Source organism: Macrobrachium nipponense, chromosome 40, assembly GCF_015104395.2.
Source record: "Macrobrachium nipponense isolate FS-2020 chromosome 40, ASM1510439v2, whole genome shotgun sequence".
Lineage (NCBI taxonomy): Eukaryota > Metazoa > Arthropoda > Malacostraca > Decapoda > Palaemonidae > Macrobrachium > Macrobrachium nipponense.
Genome location: NC_061101.1, coordinates 46,416,527 through 46,430,979, shown reverse-complemented (window position 1 = coordinate 46,430,979; position 14,453 = coordinate 46,416,527). Strand labels below are relative to the sequence as shown.

The 14,453-nt window shown below is 50.6% G+C and overlaps 1 protein-coding gene across 1 annotated transcript in view; it reads right to left on the bottom strand.

The window, feature by feature from the left end:
• Positions 1–235: 235 nt before the first annotated feature.
• The window catches only part of LOC135212236 (collagen alpha-1(I) chain-like), a 19,032-nt gene continuing 4,814 nt past the window's right edge, over positions 236–14,453 (bottom strand). Inside the window, exons 3-10 of the mRNA XM_064245679.1 lie at positions 12,935–13,041; positions 4,848–5,315; positions 3,969–4,733; positions 3,684–3,852; positions 2,509–3,620; positions 2,179–2,453; positions 1,155–2,068; positions 236–1,069 (exon numbers count right to left, since the gene is read on the bottom strand). Of these exons, the coding sequence (XP_064101749.1) occupies positions 236–1,069; positions 1,155–2,068; positions 2,179–2,453; positions 2,509–3,620; positions 3,684–3,852; positions 3,969–4,733; positions 4,848–5,315; positions 12,935–13,041 (4,644 nt within the window). The remainder of the gene's footprint in view (positions 1,070–1,154; positions 2,069–2,178; positions 2,454–2,508; positions 3,621–3,683; positions 3,853–3,968; positions 4,734–4,847; positions 5,316–12,934; positions 13,042–14,453) is intronic.

Genomic DNA, 14,453 nt, shown 5'->3' with positions numbered 1-14,453 from the left:
CCGCCGGTCGAGCCCTTATGCCTGCCTGAGAGGGGATGGGCAGCCGCTCTGGCCTCCGCTGGTCGAGCTCTTCTGCCTGCCTCGGCGGGGATGGGCAGCCACTCTGGCCTCCGCCGGTAGAGCCCTTATGCCTGCCTGAGAGGGGATGGGCAGACGCTCTGGCCTCCGCCGGTCGAGCCCTTCCGCCTGCCTGAGAGGGGATGGGCAGCCACTCTGGCCTCCGCTGGTCGAGCCCTTATGCCTGCCTGAGAGGGGATGGGCAGCCGCTCTGGCCTCCGCCGGTCGAGCTCTTCCGCCTGCCTGAGAGGGGATGGGCAGCCACTCTGGCCTCCGCCGGTCGAGCTCTTCCACCTGCCTGAGAGGGGATGGGCAGACGCTCTGGCCTCTGCCGGTCGAGTCCTTCTGCCTGCCTCGGCGGGGATAGGCAGCCACTCTGGCCTCCGCCAGTCGAGCCCTTCTGCCTGCCTGAGAGGGGATGGGCAGTCACTCTGGCCTCCGCCGGTCGAGCCCTTCTGCCTGCCTCGATGGGGAATGGGGCAGCTGATGGGCCTCCACCGGTGCGGCCCTTCTGCCTGCCTCGGTTGGGATGGGCAGCCACTCTGGCCTCCGCCGGTCGAGCCCTTCTGCCTGCCTCGGCGGGGATGGGCAGCCGCTCTGGCCTCCGCCGGTCGAGCCCTTCTGCCTGCCTCGGTGGGGATGGGCAGCCACTCTGGCCTCCGCCTGTCGAGCCACTTCTGCCTGCCTCGGCGGGGATGGGCAGCCACTCTGGCCTCCGCCGGTCGAGCCCTTCTGCCTGCCTCGGCGGGGATGGGCAGCCACTCTGGCCTCCGCCGGTCGAGCCCTTATGCCTGCCTGAGAGGGGATAGGCAGCCACTCTGGCCTCCTCCAGTAGAGCCCTTATGCCTGCCTGAGAGGGGATGGGCAGCCGCTCTGGCCTCCGCCGGTCGAGCCCTTCCGCCTGCCTGAGAGGGGATGGGCAGCCACTCTGGCCTCCGCCGGTCGAGCCCTTATGCCTGCCTGATGAGGGGATGGGCAGCTGCTCTGCCTCCTCCGGTCGAGCCTCTTCCGCCTGCCGGAGAGGGGATGGGCAGCCACTCTGGCCCCCCTAAGCCGGTCGAGCTCTTCCACCTTCCTGAGAAGGGATTGGGGCAGACGCTCTGGCCTCTGCCGGTCGAGTCCTTTTGCCTGCCTCGGCGGGGATGGGCAGCCACTCTGGCCTCCGCCAGTCGAGCTGCCTCCTGCCTTGATGGGGAATGGGCAGCCACTCTGGCCTCCGTCGGTCGAGCCCTTCTGCCTGCCTCGATGGGGATGGGCAGCCACTCTGGCCTCCGTCGGTCGAGCCCTTCTGCCTGCCTCGATGGGGATGGGCAGCTGCTCTGGCCTCCGCCGGTCGAGCCCTTCTGCCTGCCTCGGTGGGGATGGGCAGCCACTCTGGCCTCCGCCGGTCGAGCCCTTCTGCCTGCCTCGGTGGGGATGGGCAGCCACTCTGGCCTCCGCCAGTCGAGCCCTTCTGCCTGCCTCGGCGGGGATGGGCAGCCACTCTGGCCTCCGCCAGTCGAGCCCTTCTGCCTGCCTCGATGGGGATGGGCAGCCACTCTGGCCTCCGTCGGTCGAGCCCTTCTGCCTGCCTCGATGGGGATGGGCAGCTGCTCTGGCCTCCGCCGGTCGAGCCCTTCTGCCTGCCTCGGCGGGGATGGGCAGCCACTCTGGCCTCCGCCGGTCGAGCCCTTATGCCTGCCTGAGAGGGGATAGGCAGCCACTCTGTCCTCCGCCAGTCGAGCCCTTATGCCTGCCTGAGCGGGGATGGGCAGCCGCTCTGGCCTTCGCCGGTCGAGCCATTCTGCCTGCCTCGGCGGGGATGGGCAGCCACTCTGGCCTCCGCCGGTCGAGCCCCTCTGCCTGCCTGAGAGGGGATGGGCAGCTACTCTGGCCTCCGCCAGTCGAGCCCTTATGCTTGCCTGAGAGGGGATGGACAGCCACTCTGGCCTCCGCCGGTCGAGCCCTTCTGCCTGCCTGAGAGGGGATGGACAGCCACTCTGGCCTCCGCCGGTTGAGCCCTTATGCCTGCCTGAGAGGGGATGGACAGCCACTCTGGCCTCCGCTGGTCGAGCCCTTCCGCCTGCCTGCGAGGGGATGGGCAGCCGCTCTGGCCTCCGCCGGTCGAGCCCTTATGCCTACCTGAGAGGGGATGGGCAGCCACTCTGGCCTCCGCCGGTCGAGCCCTTATGCCTGCCTGAGAGGGGATGGGCAGCCGCTCTGGCCTCCGCCGGTCGAGCTCTTCCGCCTGCCTGAGAGGGAATGGGCAGCCACTCTGGCCTCCGCCGGTCGAGCCCTTATGCCTGCCTGAGAGGGGATGGACAGCCACTCTGGCCTCCGCCGGTTGAGCCCTTATGCCTGCCTGAGAGGGGATGGACAGCCACTCTGGCCTCCGCTGGTCGAGCCCTTCCGCCTGCCTGCGAGGGGATGGGCAGCCGCTCTGGCCTCCGCCGGTCGAGCCCTTATGCCTACCTGAGAGGGGATGGGCAGCCGCTCTGGCCTCCGCCGGTCGAGCCCTTCCGCCTGCCTGAGAGGGGATGGGCAGCCACTCTGGCCTCCGCCGGTCGAGCCCTTATGCCTGCCTGAGAGGGGATGGGCAGCCGCTCTGGCCTCCTCCGGTCGAGCTCTTCCGCCTGCCTGAGAGGGGATGGGCAGCCACTCTGGCCTCCGCCGGTCGAGCTCTTCCACCTGCCTGAGAGGGGATGGGCAGACGCTCTGGCCTCTGCCGGTCGAGTCCTTTTGCCTGCCTCGGCGGGGATGGGCAGCCACTCTGGCCTCCGCCAGTCGAGCCCTTCTGCCTGCCTCGATGGGGATGGGCAGCCACTCTGGCCTCCGTCGGTCGAGCCCTTCTGCCTGCCTCGATGGGGATGGGCAGCCACTCTGGCCTCCGTCGGTCGAGCCCTTCTGCCTGCCTCGATGGGGATGGGCAGCTGCTCTGGCCTCCGCCGGTCGAGCCCTTCTGCCTGCCTCGGTGGGGATGGGCAGCCACTCTGGCCTCCGCCGGTCGAGCCCTTCTGCCTGCCTCGGCGGGGATGGGCAGCCACTCTGGCCTCCGCCAGTCGAGCCCTTCTGCCTGCCTCGATGGGGATGGGCAGCCACTCTGGCCTCCGTCGGTCGAGCCCTTCTGCCTGCCTCGATGGGGATGGGCAGCTGCTCTGGCCTCCGCCGGTCGAGCCCTTCTGCCTGCCTCGGCGGGGAGGGCAGCCACCCTCTGGCCTTCGCCGGGTCGAGCCCTTATGCCTGCCTGAGAGGGGATAGGGCAGCCACTCTGGTCCTCCGCAGGTCGAGCCCTTAGGCCCTTCCTGAGCGGGGAGGGGAGCCGCTCCTGGCCTTGCGAGAGGGGATCCATTCTGCCGGCGGGGGGGATGGGCCAGCCACTCTGGCCTCCGCCGGTCCGAGCCACCCCTCTGCTGCCTTGAGAGGGGATGGGCAGCCTTACCTCTGGCCTCGCCAGTCGAGGCCCTTGGGGATGCTTGCCTGAGAGGGGAGACAGCCACTCCTGGCTCCGCCGGGTCGAGCCCTTCTGCGCCTGAGAGGATCGGACAGCCACTCTTGGCCTCCGCCGGTTGGAGCCTTATGCCTGGCTGAGAGGGGATGGGACAGCCACTCTGGCCTCATCCGTTCCTTGGTCGAGCCCCTCTGCCTGCCTGAGATGGGGATGGGCAGCTACTCTGGCCTCCGCCGGTCGAGCCCTTATGCTTGCCTGAGAGGGGATGGGACAGTCCACTCTGGCCTCCGCCGGTCGAGTCCCTTATGCCTGCCTGAGAGGGGCTGGACAGCCACTCTGCCCTCCGCCGGGTTGAGCCCGGTTTATGCCTCTGAGAGGGGATGGACAGCCACTCTGGCCTCCGCTGGTCCGGAGCCCTTCCGCCTGCCTGCGAGGGGATGGGCAGCCGCTCTGGCCTCCGCCGGTCGAGCCCTTATTGGCCTACCTGAGAGGGATGGCAGCCACTCTGGCCTCCCCGGTCCGACCCTTATGCTGGCCTGAGAAGGGGATTGCAGCCGCTCTGGCCTCGCCGGTCGAGGCTCTTTTCCCCTGCCTGAAGGGAATTGGGCGCCATTCGGGCCTCCGCCGGTCCGAGCCCTTATGCCTGCCTGAAGGGGATGGACCAGCCCACTCTGGCCCCGCCGGTTGGGGAGCCTTATGCCTGCCTGAGAGGGGGATGGACAGCTCTGGCCTCCGCTGGTCGAGCCCTTCCGCCTGCCTGCGAGGGGATGGGCAGCCGCTCTGGCCTCCGCCGGTCGAGCCCTTATGCCTACCTGAGAGGGGATGGGCAGCCACTCTGGCCTCCGCCGGTCGAGCCCTTATGCCTGCCTGAGAGGGGATGGGCAGCCGCTCTGGCCTTCGCCGGTCGAGCTCTTCCGCCTGCCTGAGAGGGAATGGGCAGCCACTCTGGCCTCCGCCGGTCGAGCCCTTATGCCTGCCTGAGAGGGGATGGGCAGCCGCTCTGGCCTCCGCCGGTCGAGCTCTTCCGCCTGCCTGAGAGGGAATGGGCAGCCACTCTGGCCTCCGCCGGTCGAGCCCTTCTGCCTGCCTCGGTGGGGATGGGTAGCCACTCTGGCCTCCGCCGGTCGAGTCCTTCTGCCTGCCTTGGCGGGGATGGGCAGCCCCTCTGGGCCTCAGCCGGTCGAGCCCTTCTGCCTGCCTCGTCGGGGATGTGCAGCCACTCTGGCCTCCGCCGGTCGAGCCCTTCTGCCTGCCTTGGCGGGGATGTGCAGCCACTCTGGCCTCCGCCGGTCGAGTCCTTCTGCCTGCCTCGGCGGGGATGGGCAGCCACTCTGGCCTCCGCTGGTCGAGCCCTTCTGCCTGCCTCGGTGGGGATGGGCAGCCATTCTGGCCTCCGCCGGTCGAGCCCTTCCGCCTGCCTCGGTGGGGATGGGCAGCTGCTCTGGCCTCCGCCGATCGAGCCCTTCTGCCTACCTCGGTGGGGATGGGCAGCCGCTCTGGCCTCCGCCGGTCGAACTCTTCTGCCTGCCTCAGTGGGGATGGGCAGCCACTCTGTCCTCCGCCGGTCGAGCCCTTCCGCCTGCCTGAGAGGGGATGGGCAGCCGCTCTGGCCTCCGCCGCTCGAGCCCTTCCGCCTGCCTGAGAGGGGATGGGCAGCCACTCTGGCCTCCGCCGGTCGAGCCCTTCCGCCTGCCTGAGAGGGGATGGGCAGCCACACTGGCCTCTGCCGGTCGAGCCCTTCCGCCTGCCTGAGAGGGGATGGGCAGCCACTCTGGCCTTCGCCGGTCGAGCCCTTCCGCCTTCCTCAGCGGGGATGGGTAGCCGCTCAGGCCTCCAACGGTCGAACCATTCGGTATTAGGTCAGAGTGTTGAAAGACAGAGTGTCGAAAGACAGAGTGTCGAAGGACAAAGTGTCGAATGGACAAAGTGTCGAACGGACAATGTGCCGAACGGACAATGTTTGGAACAGACAATGTGTCGAAATGACAAAGTCGAAGACAGAGAGTGAGAGAATAAAGTACCAAATACATACAGTATGCATTCTGTTAGAGCTTCACTCACCAGTTAACTTCCTTCGAGATTCAAACGCTTCAATTCAAATTTCCATCCTACCAAACCCTTTCATAATGGAAGTAATCAAAACTCAAATGGGTGGAAAGAAACTGCTACACGAAGGCTATGCATACGTGATCGATAAAGTGATTAATGAACGAATTTATTTGAGATGTGAAAAAAGACATTATTGTAACGGCAGAGCAATAACGCACGGTGAAACAATTTGCAAAGCTACAGAGCATTCACATCAGCAAGACAGTGCACATATTGATGCTATAAAAGTTATAGATGTAATTAACATTAATGCTCAACATTCTGAAGAAATTCCATCGTCTATTATAAATCAGTGCATAAACGATGTTCAAGTTTCTGTAGTTGGAAAGCTTCCAAGAAAGGAATCTCTAGCTCGGACAATTAGGAGAGTTCGCAATTCAACTTTTAGCGGTGAAAACTTGACTGTAACAGCGAGGGGTAGCCACTCTTATTATTTGATGAAAATGGTGTAAAAATATATCAGGAAAATCCTTCAACGATTTCTCTCACTGACTTGTTATTTTCTGAATCTTTGTGTTCACACTGACATGCATTTACCTGTCACCCGTATCATCTGAGAAAATACAGCGGAAAATTAATAGCATCTATAGATCACCATAGAAATAAATTGAAAACGTTTGTCTTCTCTATATTAACTAAGCATTATATATATAATATATATATATATATATATATATATATATATATATATATATATATATATCTATATATATATATATAAATATTATATATATATATAGATATATATATATATAAATATATATATATAATATATAAATACATATATATATATATATATATATATATATATATATATATATATTTCCTTTCCCCACCCCAGCACCAGAAGGGACTAATACATCTCAGGAGATCAACGACGAAGGACTTCAGTGGCGAAGTCTTGTTGGCTGATGCTCTTTCTTACATCGCTCATCACCACTTCAGGCACTGTTCCCTCGTAGTGGCTTTCGACGGGGCCTTTGCGGAATCCTTCGTCCTCAGGGCAATGATTAAGTTGCCTCATTACAAACAGGTTAGGTCACTAGCAGGTCTTAAAGTGCTGGGTGTCTCATACATGAGCTTTGCAGTTTTGTACCAACTGGGAATTGCAGCTTGTCCGTGAGTCATAAATGATCTTTGTAGTTTAGTACCAACTGAGAACTGCAACTTGTGCACGGGTCCTGAAAATGATCTTTAAAATTTTGTATCATATAGAAACTCCAACTTATGTTGGGGTCTTATAAATGATCCTGGTAATTCTGTACCAAGTGGAAAGTACAACTTGTGCTGGAGTCTTATAAATCATCTTTGCAATTTTGTACCAAGAGGAAAAAGGTGGACTTTCTGTCACGCTTCTAGATATGGATCATTCGAACTAGTAAATCTTTTGGTTTTGCAAAAACTTAGTTCATTTTATGAAAGAAGTAATTGGAAAAGTCTACTTTCTTGATTTCTTTCTTCACTCAAATTCATTAGTCATGTTACAGTAGTCACTATTTCACAGACTTTTCTAACATGTCTTCACAACTTTCATAAACATGTTGGAAAATATAAGAAGCAGAGTGAGCAAGGCGTGATCCGACTTCCAGCTTACTTGGAGTGCATGCTAAAATCTATGGTCAAATAGAGCGTTGTTTCACCAAAGAAAATTAAAATAAATATGTTATATTTTCTTGTAAATACTTTTTCAGCCCTGTTTAACATACCCATTACTTATTTCATATATTTTCATTCTAATAAATAAATCAAATATCCTATTCTAAAATTCCTGCATCTTTAACTCAACGTGAAACACCCTTTTCAGACCATTTTTAGGCTTTCCTACCCCTCCAACAAGAACAACAACAACAACAACGACAACAAAGTAGTTTGTAGGGTTACTCCCTGAATAATAAAAAAATATAGTTTTCTTAAATATCTAACAGCTGTGACAACACTGGAGTTTCCAGATCAGTGACCCTGATAGTAGTAACTCCAGAGAACTCACGGTCGGTCAATTCTCAACTGGTATCAACATTTATTTCCTCTTCAGGTGATAAAGGTGCAAACACCCCAAACTTCTCAGTCACTCTGTGGACATCTTTCCAGTGCAGGGGATACATATTTCTCTTCCATGATGCCCACTCGATTCTCTCCTTTACAGACGAGGCTGATGACCCCTGGGACTATCAAGGAAAGTGAGTAGATATGGTTATTATCATTATTTGTCGTTCAGTATAGTAGCTGCTTCCTCGGCGTTTGATTTATATTAAGAGTTTTCTCTGTGCGTCTTAGATTTTTGTTTGTATGGTGCTTTTACGTTGCATGGAACCAGTATGGTTATTCAGCAACGGGACCAACGGCTTTACGTGACTTCCGAACCACGTCGAGAGTGAACTTCTATCACCAGAAATACACATCTCTCACACCTCAATGGGATGCCCGAGAATCGAACTTGCGGCCACCGAGGTGACAGGCCAAGACCATACCGATCACGCCACTCAGGCGCATGGTCATAAGTGCTCAATTCTTGGCTGATAGCATCAATCTCTTCATCAAAAACAACCAGTGATTCTAATCAATGCATCTTGTTGGATACTATTAGTAAATGACTGTCAGATTGAATTACATAACAGAAAGATAAAATAAATGTAATGAGATTTAGATAAGCTATACACTTAAAATCTCACTAATATCAGTTGTATAGAGAGACAGGATAATGTGGAAAGAATATGCTAAGTTTTAGTAAAAGAAGTAAAAGGCTGATCCTAGAAAGGAAGCTTCATACCAATGGGAGAGTCTTAACATGCAGTTGGATGACCATTACCTGTAATTGTAATAATAATGAAAGTTCACTGTAAAATCATCATAGCACTTGAGTCACTACCAAGAGTGCTGGGCTTGATTCATCGAGGAGACCGAAAAGCTTAGTCCATGCTCCATGAAACTCAACTTTGGCCATTAATCTAAGCTGAGAATTATATATCTATTACCCAGTCGAATGTTTCTGGTTGCATCCAGAGAGGATTAGGATGATGGTCTAACAGCCTCATTTAAAAAAACACTTGCCAAAAAAAGATATCAGTTTAAGGAGCCACACTTCTGAAAGAAGAGAGGCATATAAGTGGACAATATGTACCTTTGAATAGACCGGGAAGACTTCAGCATTCCCGGGAAAAGATGCAGGATGACCAAACCGTGACCAATCAAAATTCAGCGCACCAGTTAATTCGCCAACTGCAGCCACCCATCTGCTATACATACATACATGTCTAACATGTATCTTGAGTCATTCACTTTTGTCACTCTCAACTGATGGCTGCCAGAACGCGAGTCAAAATCTCTTTGCATGATAGGAAACTGATGCGGCGTGGTTGGTATGGTATTAGCGTCCCACCTCGGTTGTCGCGGGTTCGATTCTCGGCCATTCCATTGAGGAGTGAGAGATGTGTATTTCTGGTGATAGAAGTTCACTCTCGACGTGGTTCGGATGTCACGTAAAGCCGTTGGTCCCGTTGCTGAATGACCACTGGTTCCATGCAATGTAAAAGTACCATACAAACAAACAAACAAACAAACTTCCGACCATTCACCATCAACATAGTTGGACTTAAGTAACAGGCAGAGGTGTTGAACATTAAGTTTTGAGAGAGGAAGCGAAAATGGAGGCATAGTAAAAGGATAAAAAATGGATGAAGCTCGGCGTGCCGCAAACTCTTTTGTAATGCCATGGGTTACTGTTTTGACCGTATGAACTGCGAAAAGAAATATTCATCCGTAGAAAGGTAGTTTCAGAGACGTCCATTTAAGCGCTACTTAAGATAATGCAGCCTTGCAGTAAAATGTGCCTACTGATTTCTGCTAAAAATTTAATCTTATGTGAATATAGTCTTTAAATTACTTATCAACAGAAAAGAATAACTGCAGGCCTATCTCACTCAGGACTGGCTATAAATTCATTCTTATTATCATTATTTCTTGGGAGTAGACTCTCTCTCAAACATGTCTTGTTGAAAAGGATTGCTGCATCAGCTCCATTAATTTTGTATAGAGTCTTCTCTATTTTCCTTATTAAGGATTTCTCAATGTTACTGAAACTGGCAAGCAACGTGCCAAAGGGGATCGTCAAATCCAGTGTAGTCATATTGAATTGTCTTTATTGCTGCTATATACATATATTACTGCTACAAGTTTCTCTCTCTCTCTCTCTCTCTCTCTCTCTCTCTCTCTCTCTCTCTCTCTGACGTTTCGCCCAGATCTGCCAGGGCATGGTCACAGCGATGGTTGCTGGAGGACTGAATCTTAGTGGTTGTTGTTGTTGTTTAAGATTAAGCTGGCCTTGTGCCAGCACGGGCTCTTGCTCACAGAGCAGCCCGTAAGTCTTAGTGGTGAGTCCTTCGCTATATATCATGGTCGTGCGGGCGCTCACGGATGCTCCTGCAGGACCCGGAGGGTGCACGACTTTTCATTGGCTGGCGGCCAGGCGTCGGAAATTCTCGAGGCGCGTTGTCACGCCCAGAACGGTGCCATAAAACACCACGCCCTCACCGCCCACCAACAGCACGTCGTGCGTGAGGATATTGTAAAAAACACAAAGATAATTGGAAGAGCCCCCGATCAGCGACGCCTACGCCTCCTCGAGGCTTTATCATCCTTGAACAAAAACCCTTCCTTATTTAATACGACACAAGAACCCTTCCTGCTCGCCCAACCTGTGTAAGGAAGACCCAGCCCCCCCCTCCAGACGAGAACACCAGCGCCCAGGACGGGACCAATATCGAAGAGGTTGGTAGAAATACCAATACCAGGAGTGACGTCACCACGGTCGCAGCCAATGAAAACCCGGCTCCAGGTGACGCAACACACCTGAGAAGATCAACGCGCCTCGAGAATTTCCGACGCCTGGTCAAAAGTGACAAATTTACCCACATTAGAGACATTTTTTACCTATTTGTTGAAAATTGCAGAGGTGCCTATATACCAACATATAGTTTGACAATTGACGAACAGCTATTGCCCATGAAAAACAGGTGCCCATTCATTGTATTTATGCCAAATAAACTGATAAGTTTGGAATGAAATTTTGGGTCCTTACAGAGGTAGAAAACAATACATTGTAAATGTGATCCTCTACTTAGGAGCCATAGAAAAGGAATCAAGGTTAGGGGTTCCCTTGGCGGAACATGTTGTGCTCAGTCCTTTTTACTGAAGTTGTGAAGAACAAAGGGCTATAATGTAACAACAGACAACTTTTTTTACATCTCTTGAAGTTGCAAGGAAACTGCGAGATAGAGCTACTTCAATGTCGGTACTGTGAGAGGAAACAGCAAGCATCTGTCGACAAAGAAATGACTTTACAAGAAAAAGGGGAAAAAGTATGAATCCAAATCTATTTTCAAGATGAAAGTGAATGCATGTTTGTTAATTCATCAATGCAAAGCTAATAAAAATGTGTGCCTCTTATCAACAATGCATAGTTCTCCAACAATTTCGGAAGGTGAGAAGAAGAAACCAGCAGTCATTGATTTTTCTATAATGCTAATAAAGTAGGAGTAGACGTAGTCGACCAAATGCTCCGAAAGTACAGTACTTACGTTGTGCTACAAGACGTTGGCCCCTTGGAGTTTTTGTAATATACTGGATATGGCAGTTATAAATGCATGGATTATATACAAACTAGCATCAGGGAGAACAATTAGTAGGAAGGAGTTCATTTTGGAGCTCATTGAAAGTCTTAGGCATGCTTATGTTCAGAGAGAAGCTTACCGAATCTTGCAGATGTGCCTCCACAAGCTCATCATTACCTAAGAAACGTCGCAAGTGTCATGGTAGAAAATGTTTCAAATGCTACGATTACTGTTTGCCAAGTATGCAAAAAACCTACTTGTGGCAAATGTGCAAAGGATGGAAACTAGGGTAGTGTTTGTAACATGTAAAGATTGTGGAATCTAAGATATTGATAAATAATTAGGCCTACAGGATTGTAAAAAGAATGTTATAGCCTACTTCAAAATGATGTCAAATGTTATGTAATAACAATATTCTTTAATAAACTATGTATTGCAAACATATGAGTTATTTCATTAACCATATATGATTATTTTTCATGCCAAACTTTCAATAAAAATCATAAGGTGTCGAAAACGACACTCGGCCATTTTATATATATCAAAGGAGCTGGCCATCCTAGTGTTAAAACACTGTAATTTGGGTTTATACATAAGGCCGTAAGTTTCACTCTAATTATGAGTAGGTCATTTTTGGCATGGCATTCATTTCTGCTCTTAGTAAGTAAAACAAGCATTCAGAGCGTTCCCGCTAGACTACAACCAACTTCTTTTTAAGAGCTTTCTGACTGGTGAAAATAATGTTGAATATGGATAACTGTTTGTGAAACACCAATTCCCTGGTGGCAGCTTATGTTAGTTTGAAGGTCATGGTCAAGTGCGCAAGAGTGCTATCCTTGATAAAATCTGAGGGGGCGTCATTTGAGGAGAAAGTATGCTAGCAATGATGGCTTTATCTCTTAAATAAAGCTGTGGCCGAGGTTAAAGCTGTTTACATGAAAGAGACAGTCTCCCATCATGCACACCTATGCATGAAGGTCTTCCCTTATTCCAGTTTTGACTGAGTTCTTCTACCGTGTAGGTTGATCCGCAATAACAAGGTAAGCTTGATAGATACACTGATGAACAGGAAGAGATGTACAGAGACAGATGGACAGGCAGACGATTTCCCATCATGGTCTATATTTGCACCAGACTTAACTGACCACCCCTTTCAACCCTGTAGAAGGGGAGTTGGGTGACAAGGTAAACATGACCAGCACACAAGAACAGACAAAAGTACAAACAAAGGAAAAAACAATAGTTCTTCCCCCAGTTTGTGGTGTTGAAAACTTAAATTAGAGCTCCTAGATCACCATGACTTAGAAACTAGTAACATTACACTTGATTTTAGTCGATTTCTTGGGTCTCCTGACTTTGTCATGGCCCCTGGGGCCCTTTGGCCTCTGGCTGAAACCACTGAATCTACAGGATGCATGGAATTTTGTAAACGTTTCGTGTCTGTAGGAAGGCAGTGCAAAAGGATGTCTACTACAAAGGTACAACACAAAACAACTTAGACTGGTTGTGTTTGAGAGGTAGAAATGCCTACAAAAACATTTCATAAATGCCATCTCTTATGATCAGTTTATCCCTATTCCTTTACTTAGTATGTTAGTCAAACCTTAGAAATCTGTCTCAATTATTGTGAATCCTTTTGGCAGAAATAAAACCAACCCAAAGCAATTGGCCAGAGTATCATATTGAACTTTTGTTAATCATTCCTTTTCGCAGTTATACACATTCCAATTCGAACCTCATGTCATCTTTGACGCTCCAGGAAAAAGACCTCATGGAAGAGATATCAAGATGGCAGATACCTTTGCAGAGGTTCTCAACTTCACTCTGGTCATCAAAAAATCTCTGGATGGTAAGGAAAAATATTCAAGATGAGAATCTTGAACAGTCCCATCCTCCCATACTTTACTGTGAACCTTACCATGACTGCTTGGTTTGTTTCATCAGATGACCAGGGCTGCACTAAGCAGGCTCTCTAAAGCCGTCAGCTGCGTAATTTTAATCTTAACTGTTGAACACGTAGAATGTGCAGAATATCTGTGAAGTTCATGATCTTCCTGATTTCCTTTGGTTTTTCTATTTTTTTTTTTGGTATTTTCTTTTTCTCTCTTATTGTAAGCCCTCTCCTTTGAATTAGTCTGCAAGTCTGTCCTGTAGCCTCTCAGTTTTCTTCACAGTTGCCACAAGGATGCTATTTTTTTTTTTTCATTGTCTGTATCCTCTTTGATATTGGTCACTAAGTACTAAGCACTTTCATACTTCATTGTTTTTCTCGTTGTCTCCATTCCTTCTTATTCTTTTGCATTTGAGTTTGGTTCTTACTGTTGACAGTAGCATAATTTTTAGGTGAAACCTGTACATGGCTTTTATTATTGTTAGTTTTATTATCACTGTCTAGTTCTTCATTCACAGGTGAATTCTGGGGGTTTCCTGACGCAAACGGTTCCTGGAATGGAATGAATGGAAAGATGCAAAGACGAGAAGGCCACTTTGGACTTGGCTACTCATTCCTTACTAACAATGACAACAGAATGGCAGCCATTGATTTCACGCAGTTCTATGTTATATAAAGAAAGGGGGAGTTCACCCACAATGAGAAAAATAAAGTTTCACCCTCCCGCTTAGTGTTGACACTCCCCCACCCCCATCAAGCAACAGAACACTCCCCCGAGGCATACCAGTAGTCCCAGCAGTAGTACCCTCCCCTGCACTATCTCTCGAGGCATGCCAGTAGTCCCCTCGCAATGCGCCTCTCTGCGCGGTAGCAGAAATGTGCTGAGCCCGTGAAATTGTGTGGGCGGCTCTGCCTCCAAGCCAAATATGCTATCTAAGCACAGTTCACATGCATGGAAACACATCTCAAATTACACCCTTATGTTAAACAAAGACGAATGCGTCTATTCTAAACACGCGCAAATAAAGAAAACACGTCACTTTGCTACTATGGGGAAAGAAAAAAAAATTTTGACCTCTTGAACCAACCCCATTTTACTGAAATATTTAAAAAAACATACACAACACTCTTTGACACTCACCACTCCATAATGGGAACAAAAAGAACTCGGAATTCGTGTAATGCACAGCAGTGATACACGCACGACTATCTCGGGAATCACACTTCACAAACATCTCAGTAGTAACTGAAAACCAAAAATTTAACAATTTTCCACTTTCCCACAAAGGCTTTGTCGTTCGAAAACTATCACTAAGCCATAACCCCTTTATTTTCTAACTGGTCACCTATCTCTTCATTGGTA